Source organism: Pelodiscus sinensis, chromosome 1 (assembly GCF_049634645.1).
Source record: "Pelodiscus sinensis isolate JC-2024 chromosome 1, ASM4963464v1, whole genome shotgun sequence".
Classification (NCBI taxonomy): Eukaryota; Metazoa; Chordata; order Testudines; family Trionychidae; genus Pelodiscus; species Pelodiscus sinensis.
Window position 1 is genome coordinate 225,446,227 of NC_134711.1, and position 19,430 is coordinate 225,465,656.

Here is a 19,430-nt window from a genome sequence, read left to right on the forward strand (position 1 = left end):
GACTACTCAAGTAGTTGATGGCGGGGGGGGGGGGGGGGAGAGGGGCGCTCCCACTGTGGCTCTGCACTTTAAATGTAGTAAGAACTCGGCGGGATTTTGTTATATTTAAAGTGCAGAGTTGCCCTTCTCATGGAAAAGCTTTTGGCAGATTAACATAGCAACACTTGCATATTCATTACGATAATTAATTTATTTGCAAATTCATTGTGGTAAGGGGTTGCATGTTGTTTTGCATTACATCTGTACGCACACAGTAACCTACCACTTCTCCAAGTTTACCCATTTTATGAAGGCCATCGTCCTTCTTTGATTCCCTCTGGCCTCATTCCCTTTGCCTCAGGATCCCTTTCCCCTCCGCCCCCACCCAGCGCTTGGACACTGGCCCCCAAGTGCCTTCACCCCCACCTCCAACCCCTCAGTGCTGCCCAGGATGAGCCCAACACCCACTTTGTTCTTCCCTGCAAGTGGCACCAAGCCCTTGTGTCCTCCCACGCAGTGACAGGACCACCCAGCATGCAATCAGGTCTGAAGGATGAAGCCCCATCCTGGCCTCTTGTGTCTGGTTGCCTGGCATATGGCCCCATGCTCTCACTTACTGGCCTGGGTGGCTGGGTGTTTTGGACCTTGCTAGGAAGGGAAGTGGAAGAGCAGCTTGTTGCTGCAGCTGCCCGAGCTCTGTTCTGCTAGCTAGTGCTGCTCTTCCGGATCTTGTGGAGCAGATTGTAATGTGGTTGGGTGGCATCTTGCCCACGGCTGGGCCTGCTCCTGTGGGGCATGAGACATGCACTGTTTTCCCCGTTCCCCACGCTGCTCTGCTCAGGCCCACATGCACACACAGGCCCAGCACAGACCTCTGGAGCACCCACCTGCTGCACCACTCACCGCGTACTACTTCAGAGGGTGGGGCTGAGACAGCGACTGTATGCAGGCTGAAGTACCATTGTAATGAATCAGTGAAGAAAAATGGCTATTGTTGAAGGTAAAACACTGGATTGGGAACACTGATGCCCTGAGGTGATTGAAAGAAATCTTTCTGTAGATGGTTGGCTAGTGGTTCTTGGTCATGTTCTCAGCGTGTAACTGATCACCATATGTGGGAACTGAAAGGGATTTCCCTCTGAGAAGATAGGTAGGGACACTGTGGAGGTGGAGTAACATTCCTTAGCAATGTGAGGCATGGGTCACTTGCTAGGCACATCTGGACTCCTATCACTACATTAGTTCCTTGCCAGTGGACACCAGGCTTCAATTTTTTTGTGCACCTTGGTCCATCCTCTTCTCACCTTGTGGCACACAGTTGTAGAGTTTCCTGATGGCTATAATACTTTGATCTAATTCTAGTTTTGGGGCTTGGCGTGGCAGGTGTTGGGTGGTTTTTAGTGGCTTGTGATTTTACAGGAGTTCAGATTGGTGGTCCCCTCTTACTTTAAACTCTGACTCTAAGGATACGTCTCCACTTTGAGTGGTGATCCCAAGCTTGAGAAGACCTACCTATATTATCTCTGTAACATTAAAAGCACTGGTGTGACCTGTGCGAAGGGCTAGCTGCCCCCAGGATGATTCCATTCAAGGGGCTAGGTGTGGATTCCAGGCTGCTCTTATCGCTACTGCTATATTAATTTTTTAGCATGCTAACTTGATCAGAGCTAACATGATCTATTGGAGCAAGGAATCACACATCCAGCTCAAAGTGTTGGTCTACCCTAAGAAAGGAAACTTTCTGATAAGCAGGTACATTTTATTTTTAAGGATTTGGTATATTATCTAATCCATATAATTATGATGTGTCTGTTTTTAAGAATGTCATGTTCACTTTTTCTTGCTTTCCAGGCTTCTTTCAGGGGTGAAAAAGCTCTTTATATTTCAGCTGAATGAGGGAAAGGTGACTGTGAGAAATGACATTATTGTAACTCATTTGACCCATGTAAGTTATTTAATCAACCTGGGTTGATTTTATTCAAATCATAATTTAATATGTCTGTCTTTAGCAGGCTTGAATATTTGGGGGATAGGGAACTAAAACTTCCTGTGGGGGGAAAAATTGTGATTCCACATCTGTTTTTAACTTAATAAGCAAATCTGAGTAGGCTGATGACATAAGTGATTATAATTTAGTGATAAACATAACATTTCATTATCTCAAATTCAACACTCATATAAAAGGTAAAATGAAAGAATCTTGTGATTTCTGGTCTTGTAAAAAATTAATAGTCATTAGATCATTCTGAAAACCCTTATTTTATAGAATTGCTTAAGATCAGTATTGGAGCAGATAGCGGCATATGGACAAGTCGTGTTTAGGCTGCAAAAATTTATTGATGAAGTGATGGGGCACAGCTCAGAAAATGCAACCCATGGAACCATTTCCACTCCCAAGAAAACTACAGAATCTCCATTTAGAACCTACCAAGCATTTATGTGGGCTTTGTACAAGTACTTCATTAGTTTCAAAGAAGAACTTACTGAAATTGAGAAATGCATAATCAACAAAGGTACGGTATAGGGGATATTTAATTTACAATAGGAAAATGTGTGAGAATATGCTATTACACAAATAAGTTTAAAGTATGTGAAAATAGTTGAACAAAATGCTATGCAGTATTTTAAAAATGAACCATTTTTAGCAAGTTTATCTTTGTATAATTTTGGTTTTGCAGACAAAACAGTCACTCTTTCAATAGTAGTAGATAAACTGTCACCTCGACTGGCACAGCTTAAGGTACTTCACAAAGTTTTCAGCACAGGGGTGGCAGAAGTACCACCTGACACTCCAAATGTTGTAAGAGCATCTCATTTGCTTAATACACTCTACAAAGCTATTCTTGAATATGACAACGTTGGAGAAGCATCTGAGCAAACAGTATGTCAAATCTAATTTTTACTTGAATTATGAAACACAGTATCTAGAATATTGTGTAATTTCAGTTTTTCTTTGAAGCTTTTTATCACTGAAGAATTGACTTATAAGTCCATTAGGTCACAAATGAAATACATGACATGGTCTCTTATTCTATAGTTACCTACGTTATAAACCACAAAATTCACCATCGCTAGTACGTTGTGCTCAAAAGAGACTTAGGACTGGAAATAATGCATGTTGCTGGATAGGACTGAAGTGCATTGAGAAAGCAATATGGAGATGATTGCAGGGTCTGCTTCAATTTAACACTGCACTGCATCGCTATTAGTTGAACATTATATCTGGTCAAGTTTTTTTTTTAATGGTACATTTTTGCATACTGGAAATATAGATTTGCATAGTTATTTGGATTGGCGTCTCTGAAATGGGTAGTAGCTATTTAAATTGAATATTATGAATAATTTTGCCATGGGTGGCAGGTCTAAAAGGCTGTCAAACTCTGCCTCTCCTGGTGATGCTGTGGCCAGCAGACTCGTGTTGCAGGCTTGGGTGGGGGAGAAGTTTGATTTATTTTGCCCCATGCCAGTCAGCTGAGGAGATGTTATACAGTGTTCCCTCAATCTTTTCCATATATGTGCAGAATGAATTTTTATGTGCACGTACACATGTGTGAATGTGCTCCACCAATAGAAATACAAAACCTATTTGTGGGTGCTCTGCTAATAATCTGAGTGGCATTTGAATATGTTCTGAATGGCTGCACAAGCGCTTAGCTTACAGGGAATACTGGTGATATGTACCATACAGCTTCCTGAGCTCATTATAGTAATCTCCCTGGACTCCAGAGAAATTAATGATGAATCCAGGAAACTGAGTAGCACATTCCACTCCTTAGCTGCCCCGGAACATTCATGGGGCATTGCAAAAGCATCTTCTGGACTTGAAATACCTTTCTTCTAAGGTAGTTTGAGGTCTGGGGAGCAGAGGTTTAGTGTGGCTGCACTGATTCAGAACTCCTCTGGGGCAGGCAGACAGGGAGGGTTCGGGGCTTTGGTCAGTCAGGGGCCTTCTCTGGCTGATGTGGGTGTCTTATACATTTGGGTGAGTAGGTAAATGGGGGTGAAATGGGCAGATATGGGACTAGCCTCCCTTATCAAGGGACTCTACACATCTCCCATGAACTTTGTCAGACATGTATAAGATTCCACAGTAACTGGTGTTTACTCTTCATTTCAGGTATCCCTCCTCTTCTCTCTTTGGGTTGAAACAGTAAGGCCATATTTGCAGACAGTGGATGAGTGGATTGTCCATGGTAACTTGTTTGATCCTGCTAAGGAATTTATTATTCAGAGGTATGAATGAGGATACAGATCAAAACATGGTGGCCAACACAACGTTATAGTTGTTGCACAAGACAAACTGGATGGTGGCATAACAATAATTTTGTTTGATTAAATAGCTAAAAATGATTCAATTTTTTAATTACTTTTATCTGTGTCTAATCTACATGAGAGAAGTTACATGAGGTAGTGAGAGAATGACCCTTGTAATTATTGATATAATACAAAAAGACTTAATTTTTAAAAAAATTCAAAAATAAACAAAAGAACATCCGTACCATGTCAGACCAAAGGTCCATCTAGCTCAGCATCCTGTCTTCCAACAGTGACCAATGCCAGTTGATTCCCTCTGGGGTACCTGAACAGGTAATTGAGTCTCAGAGCGGTAGCTGTGTTAGTCTGTAACTTTAAAAACGAGTGGTCCTGTGGCACAGACTAGCAAAAAAAATAAAAAATAGTATCATGAGCAGCTTCTAGCCATCAGACTAGAACAGGGGTGGGCAAAAGCCTCTCAGCAGGTTGGATCCAGGCCCCTCGGGCTTTGATCCGGCCTGTGAGGCGGTTCCAGGCCCTGCCTCCAGTCCGTTGCCTCAGAGGGGCAGAGGACTGTGAGCCTTTCTAACTGCTTCTATTTACAGGGCTGGAGCCTTCCCTGTGCCTGTCAGACAACAGTGTTGCCTAGCAGCCGTGGGAAACATGAGTCCTTTTAATAGAATCAGCTGAAAGGGATCACACGTCTCCTGCAATGCACTAGGGGAATGGAGAGCTACAAGCCCTTTCAGCTGTTTCTATTTAAAGGGCTCTCATGTTCCCTGTGGCTACTTGGCAACGCATTGTCTGGCAAACGCAAGGAAGGTGCCAGCCCTTTAAACAGAAGCACGTAAAAGGGCTCCCAACTTCCCGCCCCTCTAGTGCAGAAGTGGGCAATAATTTTTGAAGGAGGGCCACTCCCAAGTTTTTGGAAAGTGGTCATGGGCCAAACTCTTCCATGGTATTAATGGAGGAGGTGCAGGGTCTGGGATGGAGGTTGAGTGCAGAAGGGAGCTGGGGTAAAGGATTGGGGTACAGGAGGGAGAATGGGGTGTAGGAGGGAGTTTGGGTGAAGGAGGAAGTTGTGACGTATGGCAGGAGATTGGGGTGTCAGATCTGTGAAGGGGGATGGGTGCATGTGGAGTTAGTGGGGCAGAGGGTCAGGGAAGGGAGGGGCTGAGATGCCAGAGGCAGATTCTCACCAGGAGACTTGCCCGCCCGCCTGCCTGCCTGCAGAGCTAAAGGCTTGCAGAGCTAAAAATGGTTCTGCCTAATCGGCCATGTGCGTGAGTGAGTGAGTGAGCAGGAGGGTTGTGCTTTGTGGCTGCCTGCTATTCAAACAGGCAGCTTCCATTGTCCAGTGTCTCTCCAGAAACCAGCCAATAGGATAGTGCTGGGGGCAGGAGCAGAGTCCAAATCTTCCCCACTCTCCTTCTGACTCAAAAGAGAAAGCCTGCTGCCACATTTCTGAGGAACAACATGCAGGGCTGAGGGGCAAGCAGGGGAGCCTGACTCGAGCTCCCCTCTACCTTGGAGAGCTGGATCCGACCCGTGGGCGGTATTTTGCCCATGCCTGCTTTAGCACGTTGCTAGGGAGCCAGAGACACAAGGTCTTTCAGCTGTCTCTATTTAGAGGGCTCACCTGCTGAGTGGCTGCATTGCCTAGCAGCCACCCAGCAGGTGCAAGCCCTTAAAACAGAAGCAGTTGAAAAGAGTTCACAGCTCTGCTCCACTGGCCTGTTACCTTGGAGTTGCCTGGAGGCATGAGCCCTTTCAGCTGCTTCTATTCAAAGGGCTTGTGCCTGCCAGGCAGCTGCGAGGAGGCCAGGAGCTGCTAGCCCTGTTATATGACATCTAAGCCTACACCCCAGACAACTCTGGGAGGAGGCTAGCCCCCGGAATCCTCTCCTCTGCTCCAGATCCCTTCCATTGGCTAGAAGTCGGGGGAGGGACCCCAGGCCAAGCAAAGCTCCTGGTAGGGAAGCTCTCAACCCCACCCCTTTTGCCCGAGACTCTGCCTCTTCTGGGTTGGCCCGTGGCCACTTCGAAAATTTGTGAAGAGGCCCCGCCCCCCCTTCAAAAATTATTGCCCATCCCTGGACCAGGAAAATCATCCCTGCTCCTCCTGTCTTACAGCCATTGATGGACCTATACTCCATGAATATATCAGTTTTCTTTTGAATCCTGTTATAGTGTTGACCTTTACAACATCCTCTGGCAAAGCAATCCACAGGTTGACTGCATTGTGTGAAGAAATACATCTTTTCATTTGTTTTAAGCCTGCTGCCTATTAATTTAATTTGATGAACCTTAGTTATCTACTTTCTCCACACCAGTTATGATTGTATAGACCTCAAAGATATCCCCCCTTAGTCATCTCTTTTCCAAGCTGAAAAAATCCCGGTATTATTAATCTCCTCATATGGAAGCCATTCCATCAAATATATCTTTTTTGAGCTGGGGCGACCACATCTGCACACAGTATTCAAGATGTGGGTGTACTATGGATTTATGTAGATGCAGTGAAATATTCTCTGTCTTGTTATCGATCCCTTTCTTAATGATTCCCAACATTGTTAGCTTTTTTTGATTGCCATTACACAAAGTGGATGTTTTCAGAGGACTATCTACAATGACTCCCTTATCTCTTTGAGTGATAACAACTAATTTAGGCATCATTTTATATGTATAGTTGTGATTATTTTCCGGTGTATGTTATTTTTGCATTCATCAATATTCAGTTTCATCTGTCATTTTGTTTCCGTCACCTAGTTTTGCGAGACCCTTTTGCAACTTTTCAGTCTGCCTGGGACTTTATTTGAGCAATTTTGTGTTTTTCTGCAAATTTTGCCACCTGGGTGTTTTCCCTCTTTTTCCAGCTCATTTATAAATATGTTGACAGACACCACTGTTTACCTCTCTCCATTCTGAAACTATTTATTTCTACCCTTTTTTTCCCCTTCCTTAACAAGTTCCTAGTCCAGGAGAGGACCTTCCCTCTTATCCTATAGTAGCTTACTTTGCTTAAGAGCCTTTGGTGAAGGGTCTTTGTTAAAGGCTTTTTGAAAATCTAAATACACTATATTTGTTGGATTTCCCTTGGCAACATACTTGTTGATACTCTCAAAGAATTCTAGTAGATTGGCTAGTCATGATCTCTCTTTTTTTTAAAAAAAGAACTCTTCCTCAAAAACTTATGTTCAGTTATACGTCTCACAGTTTTGTTCTTTACTATAGTTTCAACCAGTTTCCCTGGTACTGTAGTCAGAGTTGCTGGCATATAATTGCCGGATCATGTTGGGAGCCCTTTTAAAAATTGGTTTCACATTAGCAATCTTCCAGTCACTTGCTACAGAAGCTGACTGAAATGATAGGTTACAGCTTACAGTTAGTGGTTCTGTAATTTCACAGTTGAATTTCTTCAGAACTCTTGGGTGAATACCATCTGGTCCTGGTGACTTATTAATTTTTAAATTGTATCCGTTTGTTCCAAAACCTCCTCTGACACCTCAGTCTGGGACAGTGTTGGGTTATAGCGGTCTATGGCTATTAAGTATTTTTTCCCCCACTGTGCAATACTACTAATTTTTTTTTCTAGCTGTTGAACAAGTAAGGCTTTCTTTGGCTTATCCCTGGCTCCTAATGCGCTGCCCCTTTAAAGAGCCAAAATGGCACTTCAAAGAGGCAGCGCAAGCTGAGCCAGGGATCAGCTGGAGTGCCCAGCTGATCCCTGGCTCTGAGTTGCAAAGCCCCTTTGAAGTGCTGCTCCAGTGCTTCAAAGGGGCTTTGCAACAGCGAAGCCCCTTTGAAGTGCCTAAACGGCACTTCAAAGGGGCAGCGCAGCATTATGCCTGAGATTAACCTGTTAAAAAATTAACACGTTAATCCTGTCCTGTGTTAATCGCAGGCGTTAAAGCAGGTCAGTTGACAGCCCTAGTAAAGATAGTTGCAAAGTTCTTCACTTAGAAAGGAAAAATCAAATTCTCAAATACATAATGGGGAATAATTGGCTAAGTGGTAATACTTCTGAAAAGAATCTGGAGGTTTATAGTGAATCACAGATTGAATGAGTCGTCAACATGACACAGTTGTGGAAAAGGCTAATAATATTCTGGAGTGTCTAAATGGGAGTATTGTATGTAAAACACAGAAGGTAATTGTGCTTTACTTGGTGTTTGTGAGTCGCTCCTTGAGTATTGTATTCAGTTCTGAGTGCCGTACTTGAGGAAAGATATGGACAAACTGGAGGAGATTATCAAAAGTAAGCAAAACTTTCTAAGCCTTCTGTGGTTTAAAACTGGGCATGTTTAAGACTGAATGGGAATCTGATGAGTCTTCAAATATATTGGTTCGCCATGTCTGCAGAAGATAGCACAAGAAGTAATGGGCTTACTGTGTACGAAGGGAGATTTAGATTAGCTGTTCGGAAGAACTTTTTTTATTTGTAAGGATAATTTAACTATAGAATAGGCTTCCAAATGAGATTGTGTAATCCCCATCAATTGAGGTTTTAAAGAACACGTTGGTTGGACAAACATCTGTCAGGGATGGTATATACTCTAGAATGACTTGGTCTTGACTTAGTGCAGGGAACTAGACTTGGTGACTTCTGAGAGTCCTTTCCAGTTCTACATGTCTATTAGCCTATCCTTTCTATAGTACTTTGGGATAATTCCAAATTCAGAATGAAATCTAAATGAGAGATGTATATTATTATTTAATAGAGAAGAGTTATATTTTAAGAGGATAAAGTGTAATGATTTTATTTCTCCATCGTAGAAACAAAAATGTTCCAGTTAATCACAGGGATTTTTGGTATGCTACCTACACGTTGTATAGTGTGTCAGAAAAGATGGAGAATGAAGAGAAAATGAGTGATAATGCCAGTGCCAGCTCTGGCAGTGATCAGGCTCCCTCAAGTAGGCAGCACACAATGGTATCCTTTCTGAAACCAGTACTAAAACAAATCATCATGGCTGGAAAGTCCATGCAGTTGTTGAAGAACCTGCAATCCAAAGACGATTCTCCACAGCAAGCTGCATCAAGAGGTGAAAAGAATTCTCCATTGTGTATAACAGCATTTGTGTTTAGGGTGCATTAACGTTTCTGTTACAAACCATGCTGTTTGTAGAGTATATAGCTCTCTTTGTTACACTTGCACTATGTGGTTTTTTTAACTTCACATCTGCTTTGAAACCTGATTCTGTTCCAAGATCCCTAACACATGAGACACGCACAACAATGTGAGGAAAAATTAATTTTTTACCTTAATTCAGAATTTCTTTGCTTTTCTCAGTTGTAGGTTGTTCTTAAACATTATTTTAATTTCTCTCTTATTAAAGTTTGTACTTCTAAAGATATTTATTCAAACAATAAACCTGTTTTCTTATGTGATTAAATAGTTGGTTCCAGTTACTGCATAGTTCACTGGTTTAGGAATGATAGGTAATAAATAAGGATTCTTGACTGAGGAAAGCCTGTTGGTGATCTTCTCAAAGAGTTTGATATAACTATGGGCATGCTGAATATTTAGGGAAATCATCATGAATGATTTAAAAAATTACAAACTAACATGGCTATCCCTCTGAAACTTTTCAGCATGAATGATGATATACAAAGCACAGTAGTGGGAACTGTGATATCTGTTCTATTCAGCTGGGACAATATAAACTAGATATTTGTAAGTTATAGAAGTCCCTTTCTATTTAAATATGGAGTGAGGTGGCTTTGCACTGTTTGGCAATTTTTTAATATATATTTGTAATTCCTTTTAGCATGGAAGGATAAACTGTCAGTGAATACACATTTTGTACTAATGGCTGACGGTTACTTTAACCATAGTATTTAAGGGTTTAATATTTTCAGAAATATTATTTTCGTATTTTAGGTCCCAAGTTCAGCAAGATATTTCAGTATGCACTCAACATTAAGCCTATAAATAGTCCTGTTAATATTAATATTTAAAGTTAGATATGTGCTTAAGTATCTTGCAAATCACAGCTTGGATACTGTTGATGCTGCATATGGAAATACAACAAGCAAAACTGGGTTAATCTGCTGAACTTGTTATAATTTAGTCAACATTATTTCTTATTTATCATAAATATTTACTGTGTACTTCAGATTCAGAAAGGAAGAATTTGTACACACTATTTCTGGAGTCTGTGCAGTCTCGTTTGCGGCATGGAGAAGAATCTGTTCCGGATATTATTACAGAACAACAAGCTACAAAGCAGAGTTTGATAAAGATGCAGTCCATAGCAGAAAGACACTTAGAACTGGATGATGTTCATGATCCATTGCTGGCTATTAACTTTGCTAGGTAATCAAACACCTGAAAATTAACAGATCTTATTACTGTGTTGTCAGAAGCAACAAGGCTTAAACTTTAGCTATTGCTGCTTAAAAAGAACAGGTTTAAAGGAGAGCCTTGCTAAGTATTATCCCAGGCAGCCGATGAATGGCCAAAGGTGAATTAAAAATATAAATTATTACGTGAGTATTTCAAGATCTGTTTGATATATGCCCGCTATATCTAGGAGTACTTACATGTTTTTAGTGTAAAAAATGGGAAATGTCTGTAGTATAGAAATTTTTATTACAAAAATGAGATATTTCTCAAATGAATTATGATAGAAAAGATGCTGTAGCAAAATCTAATATTTTTAGTGTGCATGCATGGGACGTTATGTAAAATGCCTTTCATTTGCATCAACGTGTTTCTCTATGGCTGATCATCACAAATATGTATCTTGAAAAACTCTACCGTGATACTAATCTCTCTCTCTATAAAAAAATATTCCTGTGGGACAACAGAATGATGTTATCACATCACTAATGTTGCCCCACCCCAGCTCCAGGCTGCTCCTCTGGCCCTTACATAGCTCCCCCATGGGGGAGTGGTCATCTTAGGCCACTACCAGCGACTCCTGTCCTCACACCCTGACCCCGGCTGCCTTTTGCACTGACTGGCCTCTCCCCCCACAGCCCTACTGACTGAGACCCTCCTCACACCACCCCCAGCCCTTTCTCTCACACCCCAAGCCAAGATTCTGCACCCTCAGTCTCCTCACACCCCTTTAAGTCGAGACCGTGTACCTGCATCCCCCTCACACACCGTAATTCTACTGCCTCATCTCTCTCCTTCCCCAGTGAGTTTGAAGTAGTCTTTGAAGTAGTCTTTTCCCACTGCTCTATCGCCAGCTGGAGGAGGGGGGAAGGGAAACAGAAGTGCATAGGGAACCTTGGGGCTTTCTCCCCTGCCCCCACAGGAAACTGGCACTGGTGCTTCAACCTCGTGGGGGGAGGGAAACAAGGCTGGAGCACCAATGCTGGCTCCCTGCTATAGGGAAAGTAGGGGCGAGGGCTGAGCTGGAGCTGGCGAGTGATTGGGCTGGTGGTGCCAGGGTCTCGTCAGGGTAGTGAGTGAGGGAGGTGGGGTTGTGGGGTCTCAGGGCAGTAAGTGAAGGGGGTGAGGCTGGAGTGCCAGCGCGGGCTCCCAACATGGCCCCAGTCTGCTCACTCACCGCCCTTCTGAGACCCTGCACCTCTAGCCCACTCAGTCAAACCCCCGCAGCCGAGACCCCGCACTCCCAGCCTCTTCACTCACCACGCTGCCAAGACCACACACCCTCCACCAAGACCCAGCGCTCCCAGCCCCCTCACTGAGATCTCACACTCTAAGCCTGCTCCTGCCCCCCTCAGACACTCTGCCCCCAGCCTGCTCCTGCCCCCTTCCCTCTGGCTACACCCCCAGGGAGAGGGGGGTTTGCTAGCATAGCGGGCAGGGAGCACAGACCCCTAGAAGTAGTTTAAAACAAACATTTAAGGAAAAAGGGTTAATTGCCACAAAAATAATTGTTCCTTTAAGGTAGAATAATATGAAGAAACTAGCAGAACAGCAGTATGTTGATTCTAACAGTCTTACATAGGTCATAATAATTAGTGGTGAGAATGTTAGCTATTTATTTCTTTTACATACCAATAGGTAGATCAGTGTTCCAGCTTCTTAAAAAGAGTTTTAATGTAACAATGGTGCCTTTAGTTCTTGGTTGTATTTAAACACTTTCATTTTAAGTTAAATGACCTTAACAGTTTAATAAGTATGGTGTAGTATAAGAACGTTGTGTTATATGCTCTTAAAAGTTGATTTGGACTGAATTAACCAGTCTATCAAGTAGTGTTCCCTCTAAGCTGTGTGGCAACAAAGCTTCATAGGTGATTAATCAGCCCTGCCCAGTCAGAGTCTCAGGGCTCCATGCATGGGGTTGATTGACTAGGTGGAGCTCATTAATCACTCATAACCCCTTGTTTAGGCCTTAAATTGCAATTTAGCCCTAAAAGATCATATAAAACATATTTTTCTTATTTATTCAGGTCTACAATACTTGTACTGGTACTGTTTTCAGAACCTCTACAAGAACTGGTATAAAAACAGTTAGTGATTAGGTGGTTATAGCATATCGTTCAAACTAGTACTTGCTTTGTCATACATCGGTTGTATGAATGGTCAGTTTAAATAATGGCTTGTCTGAATTACGGCACTAATATCCATTGACTTACCAGCATGGTAATTACATTTTTGCTACTTTTTCAACGCGCTTTTTTTTTTTTTTTTTAAAGCAAAGCTAAATAAAACCCAAAAGTTGTAAATGTATGACACATTCTGCAAGGTATTTCATGGATAAAATTCCTTTCTAGCTAAGAATTGTTTTTTATTTTGAAGGCTGTATTTGGAGCAAAGTGACTTTCATGAGAAATTTACTGGTGGCGATGTTTGCGTGGATAGATCCTCTGAATCGGTGACATGCCAGACATTTGAACTGACATTGAGGTCTTGCCTTTATCCTCACATAGATAGGCAATATCTTGAATGCTGTGGCAACCTAATGCAAACTTTAAAGAAGGATTACAGGTAAGAAATGAAATTAGATCCTGCTTAAAAAGCATATTCAGTTGTTGTTATACCATACTGTAAAAACATCAGTTATTTTAAGAAAATTGATTTGTAGTTGAAAAATTATATAAACTGTTTAAACATTTATTCTAATTCTGCTGTGATAAACAATAACAAAAAGCACTAATAAAACCTAGAATTAACATTTTCCAACCTTCACATTACTCATTGGTTTTTTGGGGGGTTCTATCCCTTTATCTGTGTTACATACCTACTTAATTTTCTAGCCAAGAGTGGGCTTATGTCGCTGTAACTGCATCTTAGGTATGAAAAATTCATACTGCCTGAAGGTGCGTCTATAGAGCACCCTAAACTTGAAATAAGATATGCTATTTGCATTATGCAAATTCTATCTTTCTTTGATTCTATTTTGAAATAGCTTATTTTGAAATTTGGTGCGTCTGTGAAGAGCAGTATTAAAACTTAGTAACAAATTGACAAATATTCCTGGAAAGAGCAAGGGGTAAAATCCTGGCCTTGTTAAAGTCAGCAACCTAGATATCATTGATTTCAGTGGACCCAAGCCTTCCCACAGACAGCTGAAAATACAGGAGAATTTTCAGGAAGGCAGAATATGATTATCTAAATTTAAAATTTGAGCGTTGCACTAACATTAATTATGTGATATTGTCATGCTGTGTTCAGTAAAGTGGCCAGATCTTATGATCTCTATTGGTCTTAGGTGACCATCTTTCTATTATTCATATGGCCCCTGTCACGGCAGTATCCCAGTTCCTCAGTCTTTAAATGTAGCCATCCGTACAGCACCTTTGTGAAATAGGGAAGTACTGTTGTCCCTTTTTCCCCCTTTATAAACAGATAAGGAACTGATATTGAAGCCCTTTCTTCAGCAAAACTCCAAATTAAGTTAGAATTTTTTCAAGTTCCACATTTAAAGAGATGCAGTATTTCTCCCTAGAAAGCTGTTCTTGGGAACTGAGGGCCTGATTGAGGAAAAAGTGCTTGAGTTCATTAGTAGTCGTCCTAAAGTCAGTGGCACTGCTTTCAATGCTTTGAACTAAAGCACATGAATAAGTATTTTGCTTCATGTGTGCCTAAGTGATAAATCTATTATGTGGGAAAAAATTTATATCTCACTGGAATCTGGGATTTACTTAGAAGTTCTTATTATGCTGAGACTTCTAAAGGTTTGCATTGCAAAAGGAAGACTTGTATAATGCAGGTTGAAGAGATATTTGTATTTCCTGTTTAGGCTGGTAGAGAACTTGCAGGCAATGCGAAACTTTTTCTTGCTTGAAGCTGGAGATACTATGTATGATTTCTACACATCTATTTTTGATAACATAAGAGAAAAGGAAACTTGGCAGAATGTATCATTTCTAAATGTCCAACTCCAGGAAGCAGTTGGACAACGTTATCCAGAGGACAGTTCAAGGTAAAATGCATGGAATTAAGTTTAGAGTAAAAGTGAAAGAAAGTCAAATTCCTTCTCCCTTCCTCTTGAAATAAATTCATGAAATACATAAATATTAGGCTATATTATGGTCTTAATCATCAGTATAGCAATACGTTCATCCACTTTGTTAATTCTGACACTGATAGAAACTATTGTGCGTAGTGATAGCATATTCAAAATGTAGTGTGGAAATAAGCATATGAATATCTATTTAATAGCAGTGCATTGATTAATCTTTGCACTAGAACTAATTTTTTATCTGTAAACATTTGTTTTCCTCCACAGGGAGTTGCTCTATATCAGTGGTCCCCAACCTTTAGAGGCTGCCGGGCGCCAGGGGGCATGGCCGTTCGCCTGCCGGGCGCCAGAGGGCGGGGACACATGCACGCCCGGGGGCGGCCCCCCCCCATAGCCGCGTGCTCGAGGCCGGTGCGCCCCCCCCCCCCCCCCCCAAGCGCCGCGCGCCCGGGGCCGGCACCCCTTCCAAATGCCGCGCGCCCAAGGCCGGCTCCCCCCCCCCCCCCCCGCAAGCGCCATGTGCCTGGGGCCGGCGCCTCCCCCTCCCCGCAAGCGCCGCGGGCCGGCTCCAGCACCATGCATGCACCACGTGCCCGGGGCCGGGCCAGCTCCGAGCACTTGGAGGGCGCACACAAATGGCCCCACGGGCGCCATGGCGGGAACCACTGCTCTATATATTCTCTTGAAATAGTGTCTTCATTAGTGATTCTGTTATAAAACGTAGTTATTGCATGGAGCAGAGATATCTGTACAAATCTTTCCCTACCAGGTTAAATCTGACAATTTATATTTAGCAATGACCGATTAAAACGAACCGTTTTAATGTGGTGACCAGTTTAGTGCAAACCATCTGCAACTAGAATATTTGTTTGTTTGTAGGCTGTCTATATCATTTGAAAGTGTTGATACAGCAAAGAAGAAACTCCCTGTCCATACCTTAGATGGTTTAACGCTAGGGTACAAGGTAAAATATTTCTTTTGCTTTAATTTTAAAATACATTTGAAATAACTAGGAATGTCAACGTGTAGTTGACTATACGATTAACCAATAAGCCTAGGCTTATCGGTTAAGCTTCTCGACTACATGTATTCTACCCCTTCTTGCTGCCTTTCAGAGGCACACTGGCTGCTGGCCGTATCCCTGAAGACTATAAAATAGTCAAGTAACCAATAAGAAGTCATGCGGGTTACTCAACTATTCAGTTACCCGGTATCTAACATCCCTAGAAGTAACAGCAAATTGTTTAATCATTTTTGTTTGTTTTTTTTTCCTCTTTAGGTCCCTTGGCCTGTGGACATAGTTATAAGTTTAGAATGTCAAAAAATTTACAATCAAGTATTTCTTCTCTTGCTACAAATAAAGTGGGCCAAGTATAGTTTAGATGTTTTACGATTTGATGGTAAGAAATTTCTTTATCAAGAAATATTTAATCTTAAATCTGTATGAATGAAAATATAAAGTCTTGTTTTAAGGCATATTGGTATCCATGCTATTCACCATTGTTGTAATACATCCAGTATTACAGTGACCTTCTTGAAAAGTCAGTATTGCAGTATAATAGCTACTGTTTGTACCATTTACAAAGTACAGGGAAAGTTAGTTGCTAAATTCATTTTGCTGAGCAGTGCGAAAGTCACATGGGATCTCATCTAAACCCACTTAAATGAATAGGAGTCTTTACATTGACTTCACTGGTCTTCAAGTAAGGCTCATGTGTACAGCTAAATGATTTTGGAAGTCAAGTTTTTGAAGTAAAATTGACATTAAGGGTAATGTCCAGCTGTCTTGATGGCCAATTTCTCTCTTGTGGTAACAGATGTATGAGCATCCAGATTAAGAGATTTTAAACTAGTTGGATCCTTGAAGGCTTTACAGAATTCATCATATCTGAACTCATTTACCACACCCATTAAATACAGCTGGTTATATTTGAGGCATTTCTTTTACAATCATCACTATGATAGACTATTTAAGCACCAAATACAGAATTGGGTCAGTGTGCTTTGTCTGCCATCTATCATATCTTAATTCAGCTAGAGTTAGTGAGGTTTTTTTTGTTTATTTTTCAAATATTAGATTTGTTGCTCATTAATTCTTCAGCCATGGCTACTGAAGGAAATCCTGTGCATCATATACTAATGCAAGTGCAGCCAATATGACCATAATATTACCTCTTGTCCTAAGGGGTTGTGAAAATGGTTACCCTTTTGACACTACAAAGTAAATGTTTGTAGGTCAGAATGTGTTCTTGGAATTGGAGTATAATTTTTCTGTGCTTGCAGAAAGTTTGAGCTTCTTAATTAGGGTGGGGGAGAAAGGGAGTGGAGATTTTCTAATATTCTACTTTAGTGGCCTTTTTGGGGATTATACTACTAAGAGCTTTATATAAAATAGTCCACTGTAGTTTAACCTTTTGAAAAAAATAAATGTCATGTAGATTGAGTAGTTGGGTTCAGGTTTTACCTAAACACGTTTTTGTAACCCTATTGAATTGGCGTGTCACTGAAGGTATTGAAAACTGTACTTTCTGATTTACTAAAAATTTTAATTTTGTAAGAGTATGACTGGGCTTTGCAGTGTGTTCTCCCTTTTGTGGAAATAAGATTATATTCATGTAATTTTTAAAAAATATTTTTATATATAAACCTTGGCACTTACATATTAAAGATAGAATGTTTTATGTAGCAAACATAAACTAATTGCATCATAATATCCCCTTCCAATTATTATTTTGATATATGATTGTAACGTAACTACCGATAAACTTTGTCCTTTAATTCAGATACTTATTTCAGTATATTATTATTCTGATAATTTAATACAAGGATTACATTTTAATTTTAACTTTGAAATGTAGTCAGTACCTGTTTTATAAATATTCACCTAATCTTTTTCCTCTCCACTTTTAGAACTAGTAAGTGCTACAGAAAAACCACAGCTTAAGGATGGACCTCAGTTAGAACAAGAGACAGTTCCTCACTTTGGAGCACAAACAGATATGATAAAACAACAAATTCACCGCATGTTCCTCTTAAGAGTGAAACTCATGCATTTTGTTAACAGCTTGCATAACTACATCATGACCAGGGTTCGTCCTTTTACATTAATCTTACGTATTTTAGGAATTTCTTACTGTAGTCAAACATTGCTAATTCAAAACAACTTCTGACTATGCATATGTAATTAAGTAATGTCTTCACTTAATGTCTATTTTGTTCAATTTTTAGGCAAGGAATGTATATTTAAAATGTTTGAATTTTAAGTAAGACCTCTTAAATCAGTAAATATTAAATAGACTTAGGAGTTTAAGATGCACAGTTCTTTTTTTATATTAGTAGCACTTTTCTTCAAGGCTAATTTTTTACTTCCAAAGGTTTACAAAGCGAGGACATTAGTGTCAAGAGAAAAGTACATTTCAGTAAGATGCTATTACTGTGCACTCCTGCTAGGATGACTGCAAAAGTTGTGTGTCTTTACATGGGTGCCTCTAGGAGTTAACTACTGTTAATTTCCAAAAGTTCATATTGTCTTAAATGAAACAGGAACCTATGTAGTCACATTTGTCCTACTGCTATATATGAATTGCAATTCTGTATTAATACATCCTCTTTGAAATAAGAACAGATAGAAGTTGGCCAACTTTCTTAATGGTGATGCTCTTTATTAGGCAATAGGTTCTGAGTTCTTTTGTGAATCCCAGTTTCTTAATTCCTAGGCCTTCAGGAGCTGGGATTTTTAATGATAGCATGCCCTGAATCAATACCTATAGAAGGGGCATATTCAATCCATGGTACAACTAAAAGCTTCTATCACAGTGGTTCTTAAACTCAGTTGCGATTCCATTTTAATGGGTGTGCCCAGGACAGTGGTGAGACTTGTTAGGACCCAGGGCTGAAACTGAAGCCTGAACCCTGCTGCCCTGGGCTGAAGTTGAAGTCTGAGGGTTTCCCCAGGACAGTAGGGCTTGGACTTCAGCTCCTTTCTCCTTCCCCCCCCACCCCTTGCCTAATGTGTAGTAATTTTTTTGTCAGAAGGAGGTCACAGTGCAATAAAGTTTTAGAACCCATGCTCTGTAGAATTAAAGACTGTCATTGACAAATGGAGTTCAGTTTTTGGTCTACAGATGCTGGCCATAAAACTGAATATCAAAGGCAGATGGAGGAAGGGAGGAGTCAAGGAACAATAGAGGTTCAGATTCTAAAAAGAACTTCACAGGGGAGTGTAGAGAAGAGAACTATAGGGTTTCCGATCATAGAGGATCATGTTAATTATCCTTGCTTTTTCTTAAAGATTCTTCACAGTACAGGTTTGGAGTTTCAGCACCAGGTAGAAGAAGCCAAAGATTTAGATCAACTGATTAAAATTCATTATAGATATTTGTCTACAATCCATGATCGTTGCCTGCTGAGAGAAAAGGTATGTATCTAAGAAAAACGGAATACATGATATTTTCAGCTCAACGAAAGAAGGAAATGTTGTAATTACAAATGATCTGGTATTTACTGGACTTTTACATATGGGCATTCTAGATATTGTAGAGAGGCAATAGGCTTTCCAGTTACCCTTGACTTATTTTCCCTGTAAATTTGCATTTTCTTCCCACTCAGAATAATATCCTTAATTACAATCCAGCCCTACTTCAAATTGTATACGGGTCATCTATGGCTAGAAGATGTAGAAATCTATGGTGTTTTTTTGTGTCCTGTCCCAATTAGTGCTCTACTCCAGGTGCACCTGTGTCCCCTGTGCCTTTTTGACTGGAGATTTCTCATAGCAGAATTCATTTGGCCCACACAAATGTTGTTTAG

At 40.8% G+C, this 19,430-nt stretch overlaps 1 protein-coding gene across 4 annotated transcripts in view; it reads left to right on the forward strand.

The window, feature by feature from the left end:
- The window catches only part of TUBGCP5 (tubulin gamma complex component 5), a 58,414-nt gene that overhangs the window by 22,619 nt on the left and 16,365 nt on the right, over positions 1 to 19,430 (forward strand). For all 4 annotated transcript variants that reach the window (XM_075916235.1, XM_075916237.1, XM_006135828.4 and 1 more), the window contains 12 exons: positions 1,831 to 1,924; positions 2,246 to 2,492; positions 2,658 to 2,860; positions 4,097 to 4,212; positions 9,010 to 9,278; positions 10,354 to 10,552; positions 12,956 to 13,144; positions 14,400 to 14,582; positions 15,501 to 15,585; positions 15,901 to 16,021; positions 17,532 to 17,710; positions 18,913 to 19,038. In XM_075916235.1, the coding sequence (XP_075772350.1) occupies positions 1,831 to 1,924; positions 2,246 to 2,492; positions 2,658 to 2,860; positions 4,097 to 4,212; positions 9,010 to 9,278; positions 10,354 to 10,552; positions 12,956 to 13,144; positions 14,400 to 14,582; positions 15,501 to 15,585; positions 15,901 to 16,021; positions 17,532 to 17,710; positions 18,913 to 19,038 (2,011 nt within the window). The remainder of the gene's footprint in view (positions 1 to 1,830; positions 1,925 to 2,245; positions 2,493 to 2,657; positions 2,861 to 4,096; positions 4,213 to 9,009; positions 9,279 to 10,353; positions 10,553 to 12,955; positions 13,145 to 14,399; positions 14,583 to 15,500; positions 15,586 to 15,900; positions 16,022 to 17,531; positions 17,711 to 18,912; positions 19,039 to 19,430) is intronic.